This window comes from Chinchilla lanigera, unplaced genomic scaffold, assembly GCF_000276665.1.
Source record: "Chinchilla lanigera isolate Chin_1 unplaced genomic scaffold, ChiLan1.0 scaffold00018, whole genome shotgun sequence".
In the NCBI taxonomy this organism is placed as follows: Eukaryota; Metazoa; Chordata; class Mammalia; order Rodentia; family Chinchillidae; genus Chinchilla; species Chinchilla lanigera.
In genome coordinates this window covers 21,669,301-21,687,103 of record NW_004955419.1, presented here as the reverse complement: position 1 = coordinate 21,687,103, position 17,803 = coordinate 21,669,301, and the positions used below count along the sequence as shown (strand labels likewise).

General features: G+C 39.3%; 1 protein-coding gene across 2 annotated transcripts in view; it reads right to left on the bottom strand.

Annotated features, from left to right (window-relative positions):
* Nucleotides 1-5,477: 5,477 nt before the first annotated feature.
* The window catches only part of Abca1 (ATP-binding cassette, sub-family A (ABC1), member 1), a 127,764-nt gene continuing 115,438 nt past the window's right edge, over nucleotides 5,478-17,803 (bottom strand). For both annotated transcript variants that reach the window (XM_005382783.2, XM_005382782.2), the window contains exons 40-50: nucleotides 17,416-17,539; nucleotides 16,224-16,353; nucleotides 15,657-15,777; nucleotides 14,815-14,877; nucleotides 14,105-14,211; nucleotides 11,774-11,915; nucleotides 11,265-11,399; nucleotides 9,731-9,834; nucleotides 9,060-9,152; nucleotides 8,056-8,299; nucleotides 5,478-7,275 (exon numbers count right to left, since the gene is read on the bottom strand). In XM_005382783.2, the coding sequence (XP_005382840.1) occupies nucleotides 7,135-7,275; nucleotides 8,056-8,299; nucleotides 9,060-9,152; nucleotides 9,731-9,834; nucleotides 11,265-11,399; nucleotides 11,774-11,915; nucleotides 14,105-14,211; nucleotides 14,815-14,877; nucleotides 15,657-15,777; nucleotides 16,224-16,353; nucleotides 17,416-17,539 (1,404 nt within the window). In that variant the 3' untranslated portion in view covers nucleotides 5,478-7,134. The remainder of the gene's footprint in view (nucleotides 7,276-8,055; nucleotides 8,300-9,059; nucleotides 9,153-9,730; nucleotides 9,835-11,264; nucleotides 11,400-11,773; nucleotides 11,916-14,104; nucleotides 14,212-14,814; nucleotides 14,878-15,656; nucleotides 15,778-16,223; nucleotides 16,354-17,415; nucleotides 17,540-17,803) is intronic.

Sequence of the window (17,803 nt, the reverse complement as noted above, 5' to 3'; positions counted from 1 at the left end):
TAGGCCCCATGACCTAGTAGCCTATTCAGCTCTGAACTCATTAATGTGTTAACCCATCGATGAAGTTAGTTTTTTCACAATCCAATCACCTTTCCAGGAGTCTCTTAGTCCCTTCAAGTTGACAGTCAAGATTAACTTGCACAATACCTCCTATATAACCCAGCACCAGTATTTTGTTATAGTAACAGAAAGCAGACTAATATGTTTGAGTTTTTTTAAAACAATAGTCCATTATTTCTCACTGCCATGTAGCAATCTGCATCAATAGTACATTATATGAGTGTCACTGGAAGTATCTCATCATCCTCTTTGATTACATAGTGCATAATCAGTGAAAGTTACGGCTTTGAGTGCCATGAATAAATAAAAGTAATACTACTGCCAGTTGGTTATAAATTGCTATCCTAGACTATGAAGGTGGGGCTGGGGATTTAGCTCAGCAGCACAGAGCCTGGCAAGCACAAGGTCATGAGTTCGATCCCCGGTACCAGAAAAAAAACCCAAAAAACCAAACAAACAAAAAAATAGACTATGAAGGTATTTGTATTGTACTCCCAGGAAGAGAAACAGCTATGTGACCAGTCCAGTCCAGTTGCAAATCTCACCTCATAACTCCCAGAGGACAGGCTAATAATGCTTGTAGAACTTGGGTTCTGAACTTCATTTCAGCATCAGCTCATAACCTACTCAGCAAGCCCTGTGCACATGACTAAAGTTATAGCACTTCATCATCAAAGGAGTGTGAACCTACACTATGTTGGAAAAAGTGATTTTCATAACTTCTGTAAGTTAGAATGCCTTCTCCTGTAAGTATCATTTGGAAAGAAGCACATTTCTCCAAGAGGAACACATGGTTTGGTTTCTCTAGTTTGAGCTAGTCAGTCCAAGAGCTTGAGGTAAATGGAGTCAGAGTATGTATAAGGTTCCTGATTAAAATAACTCCTAATGAATTAAAAACAAAGCAGACAAAAGAGTCTAAATAAAATTTTGTACTCCAGTTGTTAGTTTTTCTGCTTCCCTTCAAAGGAAGCTTTTCCTGTAGATGCACATATATCTCCCTCTTACACTGACTCCCTTTTTATAACTCTCTCTTTCACATTTTCCCTCTTTACCTAAAGCACCATCTCATTCTTACCTGAATCCACCCAAGTTATACCTGCAGATCATAAATCTGCTAAAATAAACTCTGAAGGTCACCAGGGACCTCTGACCTACCAGATACACTGGTTATTCTTTGCCTTCACTCATCTTCTCAGCAGTTTTGGGTATTACTGACAATTTCTTCCTTCCTGAAACACACAGTTCTCTGAATTTCAGTGTATGACATCATGCTCCTCCTCACAGGCCAGGGCCTCTCAGTTTCCCTTGGAAGCTTTTCTTCTAACCCTGAAATCAAGAACATTCTCCTTTTTTGGCCTTGTGTTAGATAAGGCTGTTCAATACCAAAATTTAAAGACTTAAAACCTGTGCGTGCATGTGTGTGTAATTCTGCATTTTTTCGACTTTTTTTTTTTTTGGTACCAGGAATTGAACTCAGGACCTTCTGCTTACCAGGCAGGCACTTATGCCACTGAGCTATACCCCTGGCCCAATTTCTACATTTTTATCTTGCATCATTATCTGTGAACTCCAGGACTGAAATGCCAACTGCCTTTTGAACACAAACATCTATCTAGTTCAGGCAACTAACCAGCAGCCAATGGGTATAGCTCTTTCCTTCCTCTTCTGCATGCAGGCTGACAGCAAACCATGCTGGCTCTGTCTCCAAAACTGATACTGAATGCTACCGTTCCTGTCTGTGTTGCTACCTCCATCAACCCTTAGCCTCTCTACTGTCCGTTCTTTCCATAGCAGCCCACACGGTTTCTGACACATGGAACAGGTCACACCTCCACCCTGTAGTGTTTTTCGGTGCACAAACATAAAAGCTAAGTACCTCGAGAAAGCTGACCAGATCCTGAGGTTTAGTCCTTGCCGTTCCTCATTCCCTGTCCTGCCGCTCTCTCCTTGATAACTGCACCAGGAATGTTGCAATTCTGTGTTCTCTCCTTTAACAGCAAGCATTTTTCTACTTGAGGTTCTCATGCTAAGCATTCTTTCAGCAATATTCTTGCTACTTATCTTCAGATGTTGTTCCTGTTTATTTTATAGAGCTGAACTTAAATGTCACTCTCAGGTATTTCTGACTTGCTACCATTATTCCGTTACTATGTTTTCTTTTCTTCTTAGCACTGCTTGCTGGCTAAATTCTCTGCCAGAATATAAATTCATTAAAACATGTACCTGTTGTTTTCCAAAAACACTGCATTCCCCAGAACCTAGAATAGTATCTAGCACACAAAGTTGTCACTATTTATTGTGTTAATAAATGATGCTAACTAGATCTTACAAGCACTATTTTAACTGACACCTGACTTGCAACAAGAAGACCCCTCCATCACTCGAGTACTCCTGTAACTTTGCACAAGTTCCTTATGCTCTGAGCTACAATTTACCCCCATGTAAAAAATGGTACTACTTACTTTATAGGGCAGATATCAACGGAGGGTTAAATGAAGTGTCTCACAACACAGGGAATACTTGAAAGCAGTTCCTAATTTTCTCTTGCACTGTTTTCAAAGTGGATGTATTAGAACTACAAAAGATCCAGTTTTTTGACTTTAGGAAAATTTCTGTAGGTTTTTTTTTTTTTTTAGGTAGGAGAATGTTTTGGTTAAGATTCATGCATAGGGCTGGGGCTATAGCTCAGCAGCATAGCGCCTGCCTGGCAAGTGTGAGGTCATGAGTTCGATTCCCAGTACCATTTCTTTCCTTGAATAGCAGAGACAGGGAAAGAATTATAAAAGATTCACGCATAACCTAAATTAACTACCCATTCATTTTTCAGTAGTGGCTCCTCTCTTGTGATTTTTCACACACATGGTTTTCTGTCATTTCATTAAAGTCACTTAGTGGGAACTTCAGTGGGAGGATGAAGTTCTGAGGGTGACACTGAGTGGGCCTCCACGCCCACTCAAAAGCTAGAATCTTCTCCATAAAGTTCAGTCCTATACCTCAGTAGGGCAGCTTGCTACATGTTGCTACCCCTCCAAAAAGATCACTACAGAACCGGGACTCTCGTACTGCCAAAAAAGAACTGCTTATCGGGGGAGCTTCAACCACTGAGATAAGCAGACATCTTTTTCTGAGACTGATTTTTAATGACCATGAAAAGTACAACACAATGTCTCATCAAAGCAGCACATGAGCCAGGTGTGGGGGCACACACCTGCAATCCCAGAACTCGGGTGGCTGAGGCAGGAGGATCACCATGAGTTTGAGAGCTGTCTGGGTTACATTATGAGTTGAAGCCCAGCCTGTCTCAAAAAGAAAAAGAAAAAAAAAAAAAACAACAACAACAGTGCATGTGTGTAGACCGCATCATACTTACTGCAGGAGAACAACAAGGCATCTCCATTTGTCCCGGTGTCACTTCTGTATCATTTCCCCACTTCCTTCCCCATGGTTTCTACTTTTCGCGCTTGTTTACCCTTGCCATTGTCCCAGCTGCTCGCTTGATATGTGCCACAGTCCCCTTGTATAAACAAAAGAGCACTGAGGGCTGACTTCGTACCCCACTCAAAACCAAAAAGGAAGATTTTATGAAATAAGCCTAGCTACAGAGCATTTTCAGAGATTTCTGCGGCTTAATCATTATGCAGACTAAATTAACCTAAAACCACTTGAACTTTTTAAAAAGCAGTTACGCAATAGCTCCACTGATGTGAAAGTGCACAGCATCCTCTTCTTTATGTTCAACTAGTCCCAAGTTATCTTTTTGGTTTAACAGGGCACTTGATCCTTTGCTAAAACTTTTACTCCAAATGGTTTCTCTCCTATTACACACATTTGTTACTTTTGTAACGGCTTTATAATACTTTAACAGTAGGTGGTGCTACAAGCATACAAAAGTAAATTCAGACCAACAGAAGTGTCACAGCTTTATTTTGTGACTCATTACAACATAGAAATATGCCTTTAATACATCATATAAAGTTATTAACAATACAAATATTTTTCTGGTTTTTTTCCTTTTAATGAAAATGATTTAACTTAGAAATCTATCGTGAAACTTTTGTCTAGTTTTGCAATTCTCAGATATTCCAGTGCAAAAATAGATCCATTACAGACAGCATAAAGTGCTTGGAATGAAGGTCCAATGATGAAGAAAAAAGCACAAAAACAGCTCCATCCTAGGGCCTAAGAAAGGATAATAGCATACATAATACTTAGGGAAATACAGACATTCTATAAAGAGGGATGCAACAATGAAAAGAATTAGAGCATTCTTACTGTAGTATTACATTATCACTAGTAAATAGTAACAAGAGTACAAATTAATATCTCAGTATCAAAGTGGTTCACTATTATATGACACACGGCTCTTAGGAAAAATTTTTACCTGATATATACAACCATGAGAAATCTTAGACAAATCCCGTTAGTCAATGATTACTATGCAATGAATGAATAATGCGCAGCATTTAATAGTTACAGCGCATATGCATTCGGTGCAGGTATCAAAATACAGTAGTTTGAGGTTTGCATGTTTGTTTTTTAATAATGAATTGTGCTGGGTATTTAAATAGTGAGGACTTGTTATTTTCTTTAGCATTTCTCATATTCACAGTTAACAAGTTTTTCAAGGTGTCCAAAAGATGCAAAAGCAGAACCCTTTTGAACACTTCTTTTGAGAAGTTCTGAAACTCACAGTTACATTTCCACAGGGAATATACAGAAATTTTGATGGAAGGTAGGGTTGGTACCATAATTAGGTTTACACAGGATGATTTTTAAAATTACTATCTGGACAGTCCTGAAAAGGTAACACAATACTAATGAGGCCAATGTGTAATTGTTTCTAGCTTCAGAAAAATCTTTTTTTTTTTTTTTTTAGAAAAATCTTTTTAAATATAGAAGTACATTTTTTCAAAATAGTCCACAACGCCTTTTGATTCTTTGAAATATGACCTTAACATCAGACTAATTAAAGAGCTGCTCATGGATTTAATGTAATGAAGAATTAGAACATGATTACAGTGAGATAAGAAAGCAAGAGAAGTTTGATTTGGAAAAATCAGGAATTATTCTTTGAAGTTTAGTGAGTGATCTCATGCCAATAGTTATTACAAATATACTTTATTGTTTTAAAAAACAATATTAACCTTAATTTGTAAAACAATCATTTTAGTCACATAACAAAATTCTGTAAATTCACAGACAGACACTTTTGGAATAGATTTGAAATATTAGGCATTTAGAGTTAATATTTAATTATTGGAAAATGGTCAGAACTAATAATGTTCTCTCCTGTTTTTGTTTTTTCAAGATAGATGGCATCAAGCATCAGTGAAATATTTTTACAAGTATTTACTGACTAAAAAAAATAACATGAGGTTTTTAAAAGCCTGAAAAATATTCACTGTGGAAGCATTTTATTTTTTTCATGATAAGTTAGTGACTGAAAAGATGAAAAATTTTAAATTGTCAGAGATTTAACTGGGTGTCTAACAGACAAGATTACTTAAAGATACTAAATGTCTTAAGTACAAGTTGTGTTCGAAAAGTTTCCAAGCTAGCTGTCTTCCCTTTGAATTATTGTTGAGCCTTGTGACCTTTCTTGGCTTTTGCATTGTTGCTACTTTAAAAATGTCTGGCCAATATTCTTTCGGAGAGTTCCCACAACCGCAACCAAACAACCTATATTTGTAAACAAGTTAGCTGAATAACATGGCACAGTTAATTTAGTGAGACTTAATTTCTCCCCAACCCATACATACAAACATACATACGTACATACATACTCTGCTATACAAAAATACTTGATTGATGAAATGAAGTGAGTATTCTATGTGATCTTAAAGAAATCCAAATATAATGTCACCAGATCTTTAACCACATTGTTTCCTAGCTCCAGGCACTAGTTACATGTTCTATCTGCAAACCTGTGTAGGAAGATAGAAGTTAGTGAAGCCACATGGCCATACTCCCGTATGCCATGGGGTGCTACGAAGATGCCATTCTAAGGTTTCAGAAGTCACTAGTAGAATTTAAAATCCCAAATGACATTAATAGTACAAAGATTTCTGTCAATGAACAACTCTATTTTTTCATTGTCTACATTAATTTTTCAGAACCAGAAATAATACATTTGTGTCAAACAACAAAGATTTTGAGATGCAGTGTACCATGTTAGCAGATAATCAGGATAAATGGGCGTCAGCCTCCCTAAATTTGAATGCACCATCTCTTTCATTCCATGCCTTGATCTCAGCAGCTTACGGCCCCAGCAGTATAGCTGCTGATCCTTTGCTTACTGAGATCGAAGTGTATTTAAACAGTCCCAGAAAAATGACAGCCATGATTGCAAACATGGAGCAACATAACGTTGGAACCACGATTCTTGCGTGTCTAGAGATACCCATACTTTGCATGTTACAGCCACCAGAACAGCTCATCAAAGAGGGAATCAATGCAGAACTATAGCCAAACAAGGCACCATTTTGTCACCTGATACTTAATGATGTTGATACAGTCCAAGCATAGCAGCTTTCACAAAAAGTGTTGTGACACACCATGGTGCTTCAGACTTTCTGAGCAACTTGGCACTAGTAATTCTGGCACACTCATTGCCAGCAATGGATGTGTCACTAGGAAACCAGTCTCCTGGCATGACATGTCTCAGTGGATGAGGATGTACATGCCTTCTGATTTTTATAATCACTGGCCATAATTACTTGATGAATTATTGTTGCAATCCCAGTGAGAATACACAGGAACAAAAAAGTATGACTTCAAACCCACATGTCCATTGGGTTCCATACTAGAGTTTCACATAGATATAAGGTAATAAACTAAATTCAAGTCTTTTTCACTAGAGAGCCATACAAGTCATAGGCTACAAAGGCACTGCCCCTGTAATGGAATTTTGTTTTCATTGCATTGAATTGCATTGCATTGAATAGTATCAGTACAGTATCCAGTTTACTTCTTCACACAAAATCTTCCAGCTCTTTCCTCTGGAACACTTCACACATGGTGCAAAGGGAGATCTGGTTCTCCTTACTTTCAGCCAGCCTGTGTAAACAGGATTCTTCATACATAGCTTTCTTTCACTTTCTCATCCTGTAGAAAAGATGTGAGAACTGCGACATCCACTACTGTCTGGTTTTTGTGTAACGACAGGTCCTTTAAGTGGTCATCATCACTTTGGTCCTTGGCAAAGTTTACAAATACCTGTCAACAGGAAGTTGGACCTTTATGAGTACCTCTTAGTTTGCTTTATTTATTTATTATTTAATAATTAATTTATTTTCAATTCTGTTCTTCCTCACTGTTCTACACTCCGTATCTCCCAGCCCCGCTTCCTTTTGAGGGTCTCCTAAATTGCTAAGTTGCCCAGGTTGGACTTGAACTTGATGATCCTCCTGCCTCAGCCTCCCAAAGTTCTGGAATTACTCTTTCTTTATTTCAGTTGCATTTTTCCCTATGGTGAAATTAGGTCAATGGAAGAATACAGAATTGCATAAATAAGCTAACTAGACAACTGTGTGAAAGAGGAAAGAGTACATTGAAAACATCAATAATCATTTAAAACCTGATCTTCTATATCAGCGCCCCTCATAACAGCCTAGCCATCAGTTTACATTGGAATATACAGGCTTGATAAAAGCAAAGAGGGAAAGAACATTTACAGAATACCTACTAGGTGGCAGGATATGTCTGGTACATTTTGCCAGGGGTAAGGCATATGGCAACATGCCTGCCTCATGGATGGTAATCAGTGGTCAGTATTATGACTGTTAATACAACAAGCTTTCACAATAACCCTAGAAAATGGAATGCATCATCTCCCTTTTAGGGTTTGTGGAGGTTTACTAAAAACCATAGCTAATAATAGTAAATCAGGAATTCAAGCACAACATGCCTGAAACGCGGTTAGGCTTACGGTGGGGGATAAATGGGTAGGAATGCTCACCCACAGAAGTAACTCTATTTTTGATACTCAAAGCTTACTTGGTCAAGTGTTGTCTGAGAAACAGAGTAGTCTTCTATGTGGAGTCGCTTTTTGCTCTGGGAGAGGATGCTGAATATTTTGGCCAGAGAAGATAAGGAAGATGGAAGCTGATACTGTAGCATGTTCCGGTGTTTCTCTTTTAGGACACTTCCTGGAAAGGCAAGTCCAAAGAACTCCTGGACAGGCTTCAGGTCCGGGTTGGATCCTGCTATTCTGACAACTATCGTATAACCATCTCCAAACCTGAAAGCAGGAAGAAATATCCCAATGGATTATCTCCAGGAAGCTTATCGAAGAATCCTTAACCCTAAGAACCCCACTTGTGCTGTGACAAAAGGGAGGTCCCCGACAGACCCGGAGATCACAGGCTGAGAAAAGAAACTGGTTGTTACGTACTGAATGCCTAACTCTGTGTGGTGCTATGTTCAATGCCTTGGATACACAATTTTATTTCATCCTCACTGGACCCGTGAATATCTGACAGATGTTTCAGAGAAACTGAAAGCCCAGGGAGTAAGTTACTTGCTCAAGACACAAAGTTCATAAGGGGCAGGGGTAGGCTATGAACCCATTTGCACCGACTCCAAAGATTATGCTCTTAATCACATTATCACATGCGATTTTTTTCATTTTGTACATATAACAAAGCGAGGAAGTAATATTCCTAGGAAACTGACTTTCAGAGTGGTTAGGTAATTTGCCTATGAGTCACACAGCCAGCACATGGTAAGGACAAAATTTGAACATGGTGAAAGCATTTTTCTGGTACCAGGAATCAAACTCATGACCTTGTGCTTGCCGGGCAGGTGCTTGTGCCACTGAGCTATATCCCCAGCCCTGAACATAGGAGTCTGTTTGACTTCCAAGCCCTCCTTCTTTTCACTGTACCATTCTATTCAGTTTAATTTCTCTTTAGTTCTAAGCCACCATTTACATACTCACAGAAGAATTAAATACCAAGCTTTCTTTCTAGGCTCTATCCCAAAGAAATTATTGTTTTTACCTATTTTTAAGATGTTGGACACTGCCAAGACACCTGAACCTCCCATTGACCATAATTGCCATCCTAGTGCAAAGAGCTTCACATTCTTCCATGCTGTGGGAAAACATAATAAGGTTTTAGGTTTAGAGAGATGTTCCTATTGCCATTCAGAACCTCACCATAACATCTGGCATTGCAGGGAAACAGATTTCCAGCTTCCTAGGGCATAACGACATCCCTTTGCAAAAGATGAAGATGTAGAATGATGCTGCTTATTGCAGTGCTGCTTATAAGTGTGTACAAGTTGGAAACAATCCCAATGTCTACACAAAGGGGAACAGTTAAATAAATTAGGGTCTATCCTAATACTACCCAGTAATATGAAATGATGACACATCCAAATTTACTGACTTGGAATAATGTTCACAATCTATTAAGTGAAAAAAAAAAACAGTACCTACACTATGCTTGCATTTTGGTAAAACTACATACCTACAAGTGTATGTCGACTTGCACAGGGAAACTGCAAACATACACAGGCCAGTGATAAGAATAGTTGTTTCCAAGCTGTATAATTTCAGGTAAAATTGTTTTAGTCTTTGCCTTTCTGTATCTTCTAGGTTTTATAAAATCATCATATTGGAGAATTTAGTAATGTAGTGTAGAAACCAAACCAGGAGTATGCTACAGACCTATGAGACGTAAGCACTACCGATCTCCCCTCCTTGACGATGCTGAGAGCACAATTCCACAAGAATCTCCGGGCTTTAGGATCCATGCCTGTGGTTGGTTCATCCTGTAATTAGAGTAAGTTTTATTATTCCCTGGAATAAAAACCATAAAAGGTATATTTGTCCTATTTCCTCTTTGCCCCCAAAATACTTACCAGCAGCCCTTGTAGCTGCAGCATTTACCCCTAGCTAATTTACAGATCACCTCCCAAGTTTCCCATGAAATATCTCACTTTCATTCTTGGTATCAAGCATGAAACCAAGGCTCAGTGAAGTTTGGTCACTGTCAAATCTGCTGCTTGCACAACAACAATGGCAAGGAAGATGTATTTTTGCACAGAACGCGATGTTCTGCTTTGTGTTGTTCTGTGGTTTGAAATTTATCACCCAGAAAAGAATACTGATCATCATGTGGCTTCCTGTTACATTAGGATTAGAAGCAAGTTCTGTTTAGAAATAACTCAAAGAACAATTTTCCTATTTTATTTTCATTTGAAAACCAGTCCGATTTGCCTCAGCCTCAGAGAGTGTCTTCAGGTAAAACTGAATGAATGCTGAGAGCAAACTGCACTTGTTCTAAACAGCAAATGGTTAAATGCTGAAACATTCTTCAAGTGGCCTAAAATTTGACTTATCCTATTTATTTCTTGACAGGCTGGAAAAAAAAAAATCCAGTAAGTTTCAAACTCACTTGTTACAAGGTCTTACTGATGTCTCATTAAAGCACAAAACTCAAATATCCTGAGTAATATATTATAGGTTTGAGCAAATTTGCCCAAATAAATAGGGAAAGAAAAAAAACCCATTAGTTTTAATCCTTTTTCACAACTGCCAAGTATATATTAAATATGCTTTTTGTTGGAAAATCCTACTGCAGTCAGTAAGATATTTGGATAAAATTTCTTTTCTTTTCTCTCTTTTTTTTAAATTTTAGCTTTCTTCAGTTTGCCCTGGTAGTCTGCTCTTGCTAGGCACTGAGAAACTCCCTGTTATTTAGCCTGGGGAATACTACAGCCTCAACCCAAAGCTGCTTCTGTAATACTATCAGTGCTCCTCTCCTCTACAGAAAAAAGAGGGGCAAGAGCTACTGTTCAGTCTACTCTGTCTTTCTTCTATCTGTGGATAAGGAAATGGGATCGGCTGCTAGCACGAGGATCCTGACGCTACGTCCTCACCGTACCCAAGGCACACGCACATAGACGGTCAGGAAGACTGACCCAGAGAAAGAGCAACTCGCACTCAGCCTTAGTCACACCTACAGGACAAAAAGAAGTGCTCAGAGTATCCCTATCTGGGAGCATCCAAAGGTATGCCTGAGCCACCCACATTTGCACTGAGGGAGAAGCTTCCCTCTGTTCCTTGAAGGCTGCTCTGCCGCTCCTGGAGGGCAACTTACCACCACTATGGCAACCACAAAACTCCCATATGCACAGGACTTTTGAAAAGTGCAATCATATATTCAGGCCAGAACGGCTCCACCCACAGGCACACTCACCAGAAACACCACAGGAGGCCCGCCGATCAGAGCCATGGCTGTTGAGAGCTTCCGCTTGTTGCCTCCACTGTAGTTACCGGCATACTTCTCTCCGTACTTCACCAGGCCCAGTTTCCGAATTGCCCATTCGCCAACCTGGAGAGAGAAAAAGCACCGTGACTTTCGTCTGGCTTGGTAATTTTATCGCGCTTTCTTATATATGAAAGTTCTTCCCCTGAGTAGGACTGGATTCTCTGACCACAACCTGGCCATGGCCGGTGAGCCAAGAGCAGCGGGGAGGAACTTATGCGATGGGAGCAGTCCTCTCTGTTCCCAGCTTGTGCTTTTCCACCCACTCCCAACCCAGCACCACGAGGGGTTCCCACCCTAACGGCGAGTGCGAGAATCAGTGGTTCACACTGCCGCATGCGTGAGGAAAAGCGGCCTACAGCCTGTGTCATGGTGACAAAGCCATATGGTGTAGTGTCAGGATGCCAAGGGGCAGGCTGGCTTTCCGGTGCCTGTGGTACCTTGCCAACTTCTTTCTCTGGGACTCCTCTCAAGAGGGCAAAGAACTCCACGTGCTCCCTCCCCGTCAGCAGCTCTGTGATGGCATCAAACTGAGGGCAGTAACCCATGTTCTGATGGACTTCATGGATGTCTGACAAGATGCTGCAAGGAAAACAAAACCAGTCAGGTTTGAAGCATTCAGAGATAGTCTCATCAGACTATCTGGCTTAATGTTCCTACAAAGTATGCTTATGAACAACAAAGATACCCATATGCCCACTGCTGTTTGAAGGAACAACCATTCTGCCCCTGGGATGGCAACTCTTCCTGTAGTCTGGGTCTTGCCTCTGCCCTGCCCAGCTCTCACACCGGGCTTTCCCAGCACTTCAGCCTCCAGGCTCAGTCCCATTTCAGAATTCCTGGGTCCACGCCAATTGCAGCATGGTCTTCACCAACAACCTCACACTGTTTTGGAGTCTAGCACTAAGTCTTCAGCCCAGACTTGATTGACCTTGTGACCGGTCATCCGTACCAAGCACCTTTTTGCTCCAAAGCACCTTTTTGTGACCATCTGGACCCAGAGAAGGCCCCAAAATTCTGGGTGTGAGCTCCCTCTGCCCTCTGCTGCCCATACACTGACTCAGCCACAGTGTGTGTATGTTCCAGACCTCATACCCAGCCCAGACGCCCTCCTAGCTTTTAAAGGTTTTTTGTTTGTTTTTAAAATCATAGACCCTCTGAGAATCTAGTAATGGAAAAATATACCATATATATATCTACACCTTCTGGGTAGCCAATCAGTTTAGGAATCTCTAACGGGTAAAAAAAAAAAAAAATCAGCATCCATGTTCCCCTCTGATGACTAATCTTCAGCCACCCCCAGGGAACCATGAACTTGGCCTTCAGTAATAGTCATTCCTCTGTGCAAATCTATTTAGCACTCCCAGGGTCAGCCTTTTCCAGATTATGACTGAGATACCCATGGGCATTGTATATGACCCTCACAGCTACACTGCCCAAGTCCGTCCTTATAACCAGTCAGTGTGACAAACCTTAGCGTGGGCCAGTTATTGCTGCTAATGCTACACGCTCCAGAGGCTTAACACTTGGAATACAGCTGGTACAGCAGCACTATTCTGAGAATTTCTATTCTCTTAAGGATCTTTTACACAGATACAGAAAAAAACTGGTAAAAGATGGGAGATCCATGACTACATTAAGTTCCTTGCCCTTCAATATTACTGGCTATCCCCCTTGTTCACTGTTTTCAAATTACAAGTCATCACCCACTAGTGGGTCATGAAATAAATTAAAATTTTATGTCACCAGCACTTTTTAAAAGATACACTATTGAATAGCCTAAGAAGTATAAGAATGCACTAAACATAGTAATATTGGTACAATTTTACGAAATTTTTCATTAGGTTTTATGAGGGGATGTTTATGTGTATTTCACTGGGTTGAAATACAACATGTACTTTCTAGGTAAGTTATGGCCAGAAGCTTGAAAGTCACTGTGTTGTACATTTATCCCTATAAAAGGTGATGCCCCACACATTCATAGTACTCAAGAGTAATATTCTCTAACAAGACTCTAATATGTAGCTGTACCCCCAAAGATCAGACTGCTTAACGATCGGTACAGTCTCAAAAAATGACCCAGTGATAATAACTTCAACGGTTTATACCCTTCAAAGAGGTCAATTTTGTAGGCATACGCCGTTTTACCTTGTAGACATTTTCCCCAAGGAAATGATAAAAATTGGATATAAGGACATATAGATATAGTGAATAATGAAAACTAGTAAATGTCCAACATTTATAAGGAATTAATTAAATAACAGGTAAATGTGTATGGGAATTTTATGTACCATGTAAATTCTATGTCTTTAACCTATTGGAAAATAGTAGTAACATATTCATTAATGACTAAAACCAGTTTTTAAATCTATATACAGTATGGTTTGACTTTATGATATGTTTATATGTATAGAAAGGTAGATTTGGGATGATGTAAAAGTTACAAAACTGGATTGTGGTAATACTTGCAGAATCTTGGAAATTTACTAAAAATCATTGAATTGTTCTCTTAAAACAAGTAAATTATAGGTATGTAAAGTATACCTGAATAAAGCTTTTAAAAAGAACAGTGGGAGATTGAAAGAATATGTAAATAGTGATTATCTTTAGGTGGTGAAATTGTGGATGATTTTAGGTTCTTCTTTATACACTTTACTATATTTCAACATTTTATGAGCTCTAAATAGTACTGTTGTAATCAGGAAAAAAAATTTATTTTTTAAAGTGAGAAAAAGGATTTGCAGCAAAATATAGGCAACTCCTTTTCTCACCTGTTTTTGTTAAGGAAAGCGTCCCCGCGCGTGACAGTGGTGTCTCCAGTCAACATCTTGAAGGTTGATGATTTGCCAGCACCGTTAACTCCCAGAAGGCCAAAGCACTGAAAGAGTGAAACTGAGTGAGCTGTACAAGCAAACTATTAAGTCTAAATATAAGCGTCCCATAAAATGGCAACTTGTGTTTAATTTTTATATAACAAGATCCTAAAACATTGTTCTTCATATCAGTGACAAATCAAATGTTTTCTTGGTTTGTAAGACATCATACAGATATTTAAATATATATTTTACAATGAAACAATTTTGTATGTGTGAGCCCTGAGTTGTTAGGTTTAGACCAAAGCCAGTGTGTGAAGAACAGTAATGACAGCCAGCTAAATGACACCATCTAATCTGGCTGAAGAGCATAAAAGAAAAAACAGAAACGAGAAAGGAAAACGTCTCTTTTTTCTAACCTATTTGAATTTCATCATCTCAAATAGATCATAAAAGCATTTTAGATCTGCACGCTTTTCTTAAACTGCCTGAGATTATTCCAAATTGTTTTTTGATAAAAGAGGTTCCCGTTCTCTGCTTGATGACTGATTGCTTTACTCAGGCATAAGTAGAAAAGCCACTTTACCCCTTATAGACATTGTGGCTTGATTGTGTAGATATGGTCTGAATTAATAGAGACAAACACAACGCCGACCAAGTGTGTTTACCTCACCAGGAGGAATGCCAACACAAATTCTGTCAACAGCAGGCTTTCTCTTCCTTCGGTATATCTGCAACACACAAATTGCAAAAATCCATGAGGCTCAGTGACTCACAGATCTCCCAAACAACTGAAGAAGGGATTATAACCCAAACACACCACAAAATAAGACTCATCAATAAAACTAAGTCGCCTGTTCTACGTGCTAAGAGTCTTACTCTGTCACTGTGACAACCAGCTTCTGACTAACTCTGAAGCTCAAAATAAAAATGAATTTCTTTCTGATGTTTTTAAACTTAATCTTTAAAAATCTATATTGGTCATTAATATCTACAGAGCTGTATCAGCTCTTTGGACTATGAACCTCAAAATCACTTACGCTCCCTTCCTCAGCTTTGACCAGATATACAATATTAGTATGTTTAAAAAACTAACACATAGCCGGGCGTGGTGGTGTACAGCTGTAATCCCAGCACTCAGGAGGCTGAGGCAGGAGGATCTTTGCAAGTTCAAGACCAGCCTGGGCTACAAAGTGAGCTCAAGGCCAGCCTGAGGTGCATATCGAGACCCTGTCTCAAAAAGGCAAAAAAAACCCCAATTAACACATAAATGTAACTATGCAAAGTAACTTCAAGCACAAGAATTCACATTACAGAAGTATTCTCAGTAGGATTTCTTTAAGAAATTTCTGTGATACCTTTTAAATAAAATTGACAAAAGCTTGGCATGGATGTACATTTTGGGAAGTATGCTTTTTTACTGAGAAAGTCAACAAAATACTAGTTTTCCAGCATATGAAACTGAAAAAAATTGAAGACAAGCTATTATACCCCATACTCACTGTCCTACCTTAGTCAACTCCTTGATTTCCAAGATATCGTTCAATCCTCCACCATCCAGAATCCTCTGCCTCTCTCGCCTTACATCTTCGTCCTCATCATTCAAAGGAGGAAGCTTTGCATTCACAGGCCTTAAAGAGAAAAAAAAATTTTTTTTAATTAACCTTTTGAGCCAGGCATGGTGGCGCGCCGGGCATGGTGGTGCCCGCCTGTAATCCCAGCACTCAGGAGGCTGAGGCAGGAGGATCTTTGCAAGTTCGAGACCAGCCTGAGCTACAAAGTGAGCTCAAAGCTAGCCTGAACTGCATAGTAAGACCCTGTCTCTTAAAAAAAAAAAAAAAAAATTAACCTTTTGAACTATTTTTCAAGACAAAAATCCAGCCTCTAATGTAACCATGTAAAACCCACTTGCCACAGTTTCCAGGATTGGCAAGGTTGGGGCTGCGAGATGCCACAACAGGAAAAGTCAGTTTGATTATCTGAATTCATTCAAGTCAACCACCTATTGAATGTTTCCCTGTGCTCGTCCTCTGTGACCTCCAACCAAGTGCTCCGTGAGTTCTGAGAAAAAGCTTACCTGGGCCTGAAGAAGAATCTGTACTGGATCAGAACAGTAATGAGGAAGAACACGACCCCTTCCACAGCCATGGCGAAAAGGTTTCGTCCCACCAGGTCCCAAGAGAGTGGTGACACAAAGCGATTCTCTCCTGGCAGACACAATGCAAAGATTCCATCAGAATGAAGGCACCAAAAACCATAACACTTTCTCAGATTTGGGGTTATGTTCACCTATTATTCTAGAAATGCCAGGGGCTATTAGCCACAAAAAAGAGAATGAAAAAAAGAGAATAACTATGTTTTAAGTCTAATTTAAGGAAACAGCACAAGCGGACATCAATCAGAGTTTCCATGAGCTTGAATTAGATCTGTAACACTTCTGTAAGATAGCTAATCTTTCCTTTTCAATGAGACATACCAAAAATGCTTTTAAGTCAGGCAAACAATACAGAATAATTTTGTGGGGTTAGTAATTATATGTTTTAAGAAGTATTAGAAAAAACATTAAAAAGATCCCTATTTCAATACCTTATAATACAATCCAGTGACTCAGTTAAGTTACCAGGTTTTACATAAATATTCTTTAAATGCTTTAGTATCTTAGCACATCTCCTTCATCGTGCAAAGCTGAAAACAAACCCTCTTCTATCACCATTAAATAACATGGCCCATCTAACTATATTAGCCAGAAGATGAATGATAGTCACATGAGAAGAGGGGAAATATTTTTAACCACTCTAAAGGCAGAAAAAGCTTCAGTAAGTCATCTTTTTATAGACTGTGCAAAACATAATATATGACCACATTTGCAGGCCCATGATTTTCCTAACAGAGTCTAAGTGTTCATGTTTCCTTAGGATCCTCTGGCCTATATCTTAATTCCCAAAGCTGTGGGTTGACTTTTCCAGTGATTCTCAAAAACAAAACAGCAGTATTAGGCACGGGGTCCAAGCAAATGTGAGAGTTTTAAAAATTTCCAATATTGCTCCTTCACTTATCTCAATGCTTTGGAGGCCTAGATAAATGTCCAGGTCACAAGACCCATGCCAGACCCATGCTAATGCACTGGCATTAGCCTTTAGGAAGGAAACAGAAGCCCAGGTATCTTTTGCCCAGGCACCAGCCTCTTCCCCAAACAAAATACCACAGTGCCAAGGCCCATTCAAACTAGCACCTGCACAAAAGCATCCTGCAGCCCCTACTTCACTCACCAAACCTTTCCAGGGCGTCAGCCATCGCCTGATTTTTCACCATATCAATGAGCCCTCGTCCCAGGCAAAAATGTGGGAAGATTAGGAACACAGACTTCAGGATATCATTGATGTTATTCAGCTTCTAAAGACAATGAGAGAGACAAAGTGTGGATATCATTCGTATTTTAGGCTAGAAGTTGTCAAAGACTGAAATACGGAAGAGAAGAAAAATTTGACTCTTTGAAGACAAACTGGGCCTTTGAATTCAGATATCAATAAGTAGCAGCAGGGATTTTCGGTTCTTTAGAAAATCTGGAGTAATGTTATGAGTATTGAGAAATGAACAAAGTTTAAAAATATGGCTACATTTAATCAGAAACAAATCCATAACACTGCTTAGCTTTTA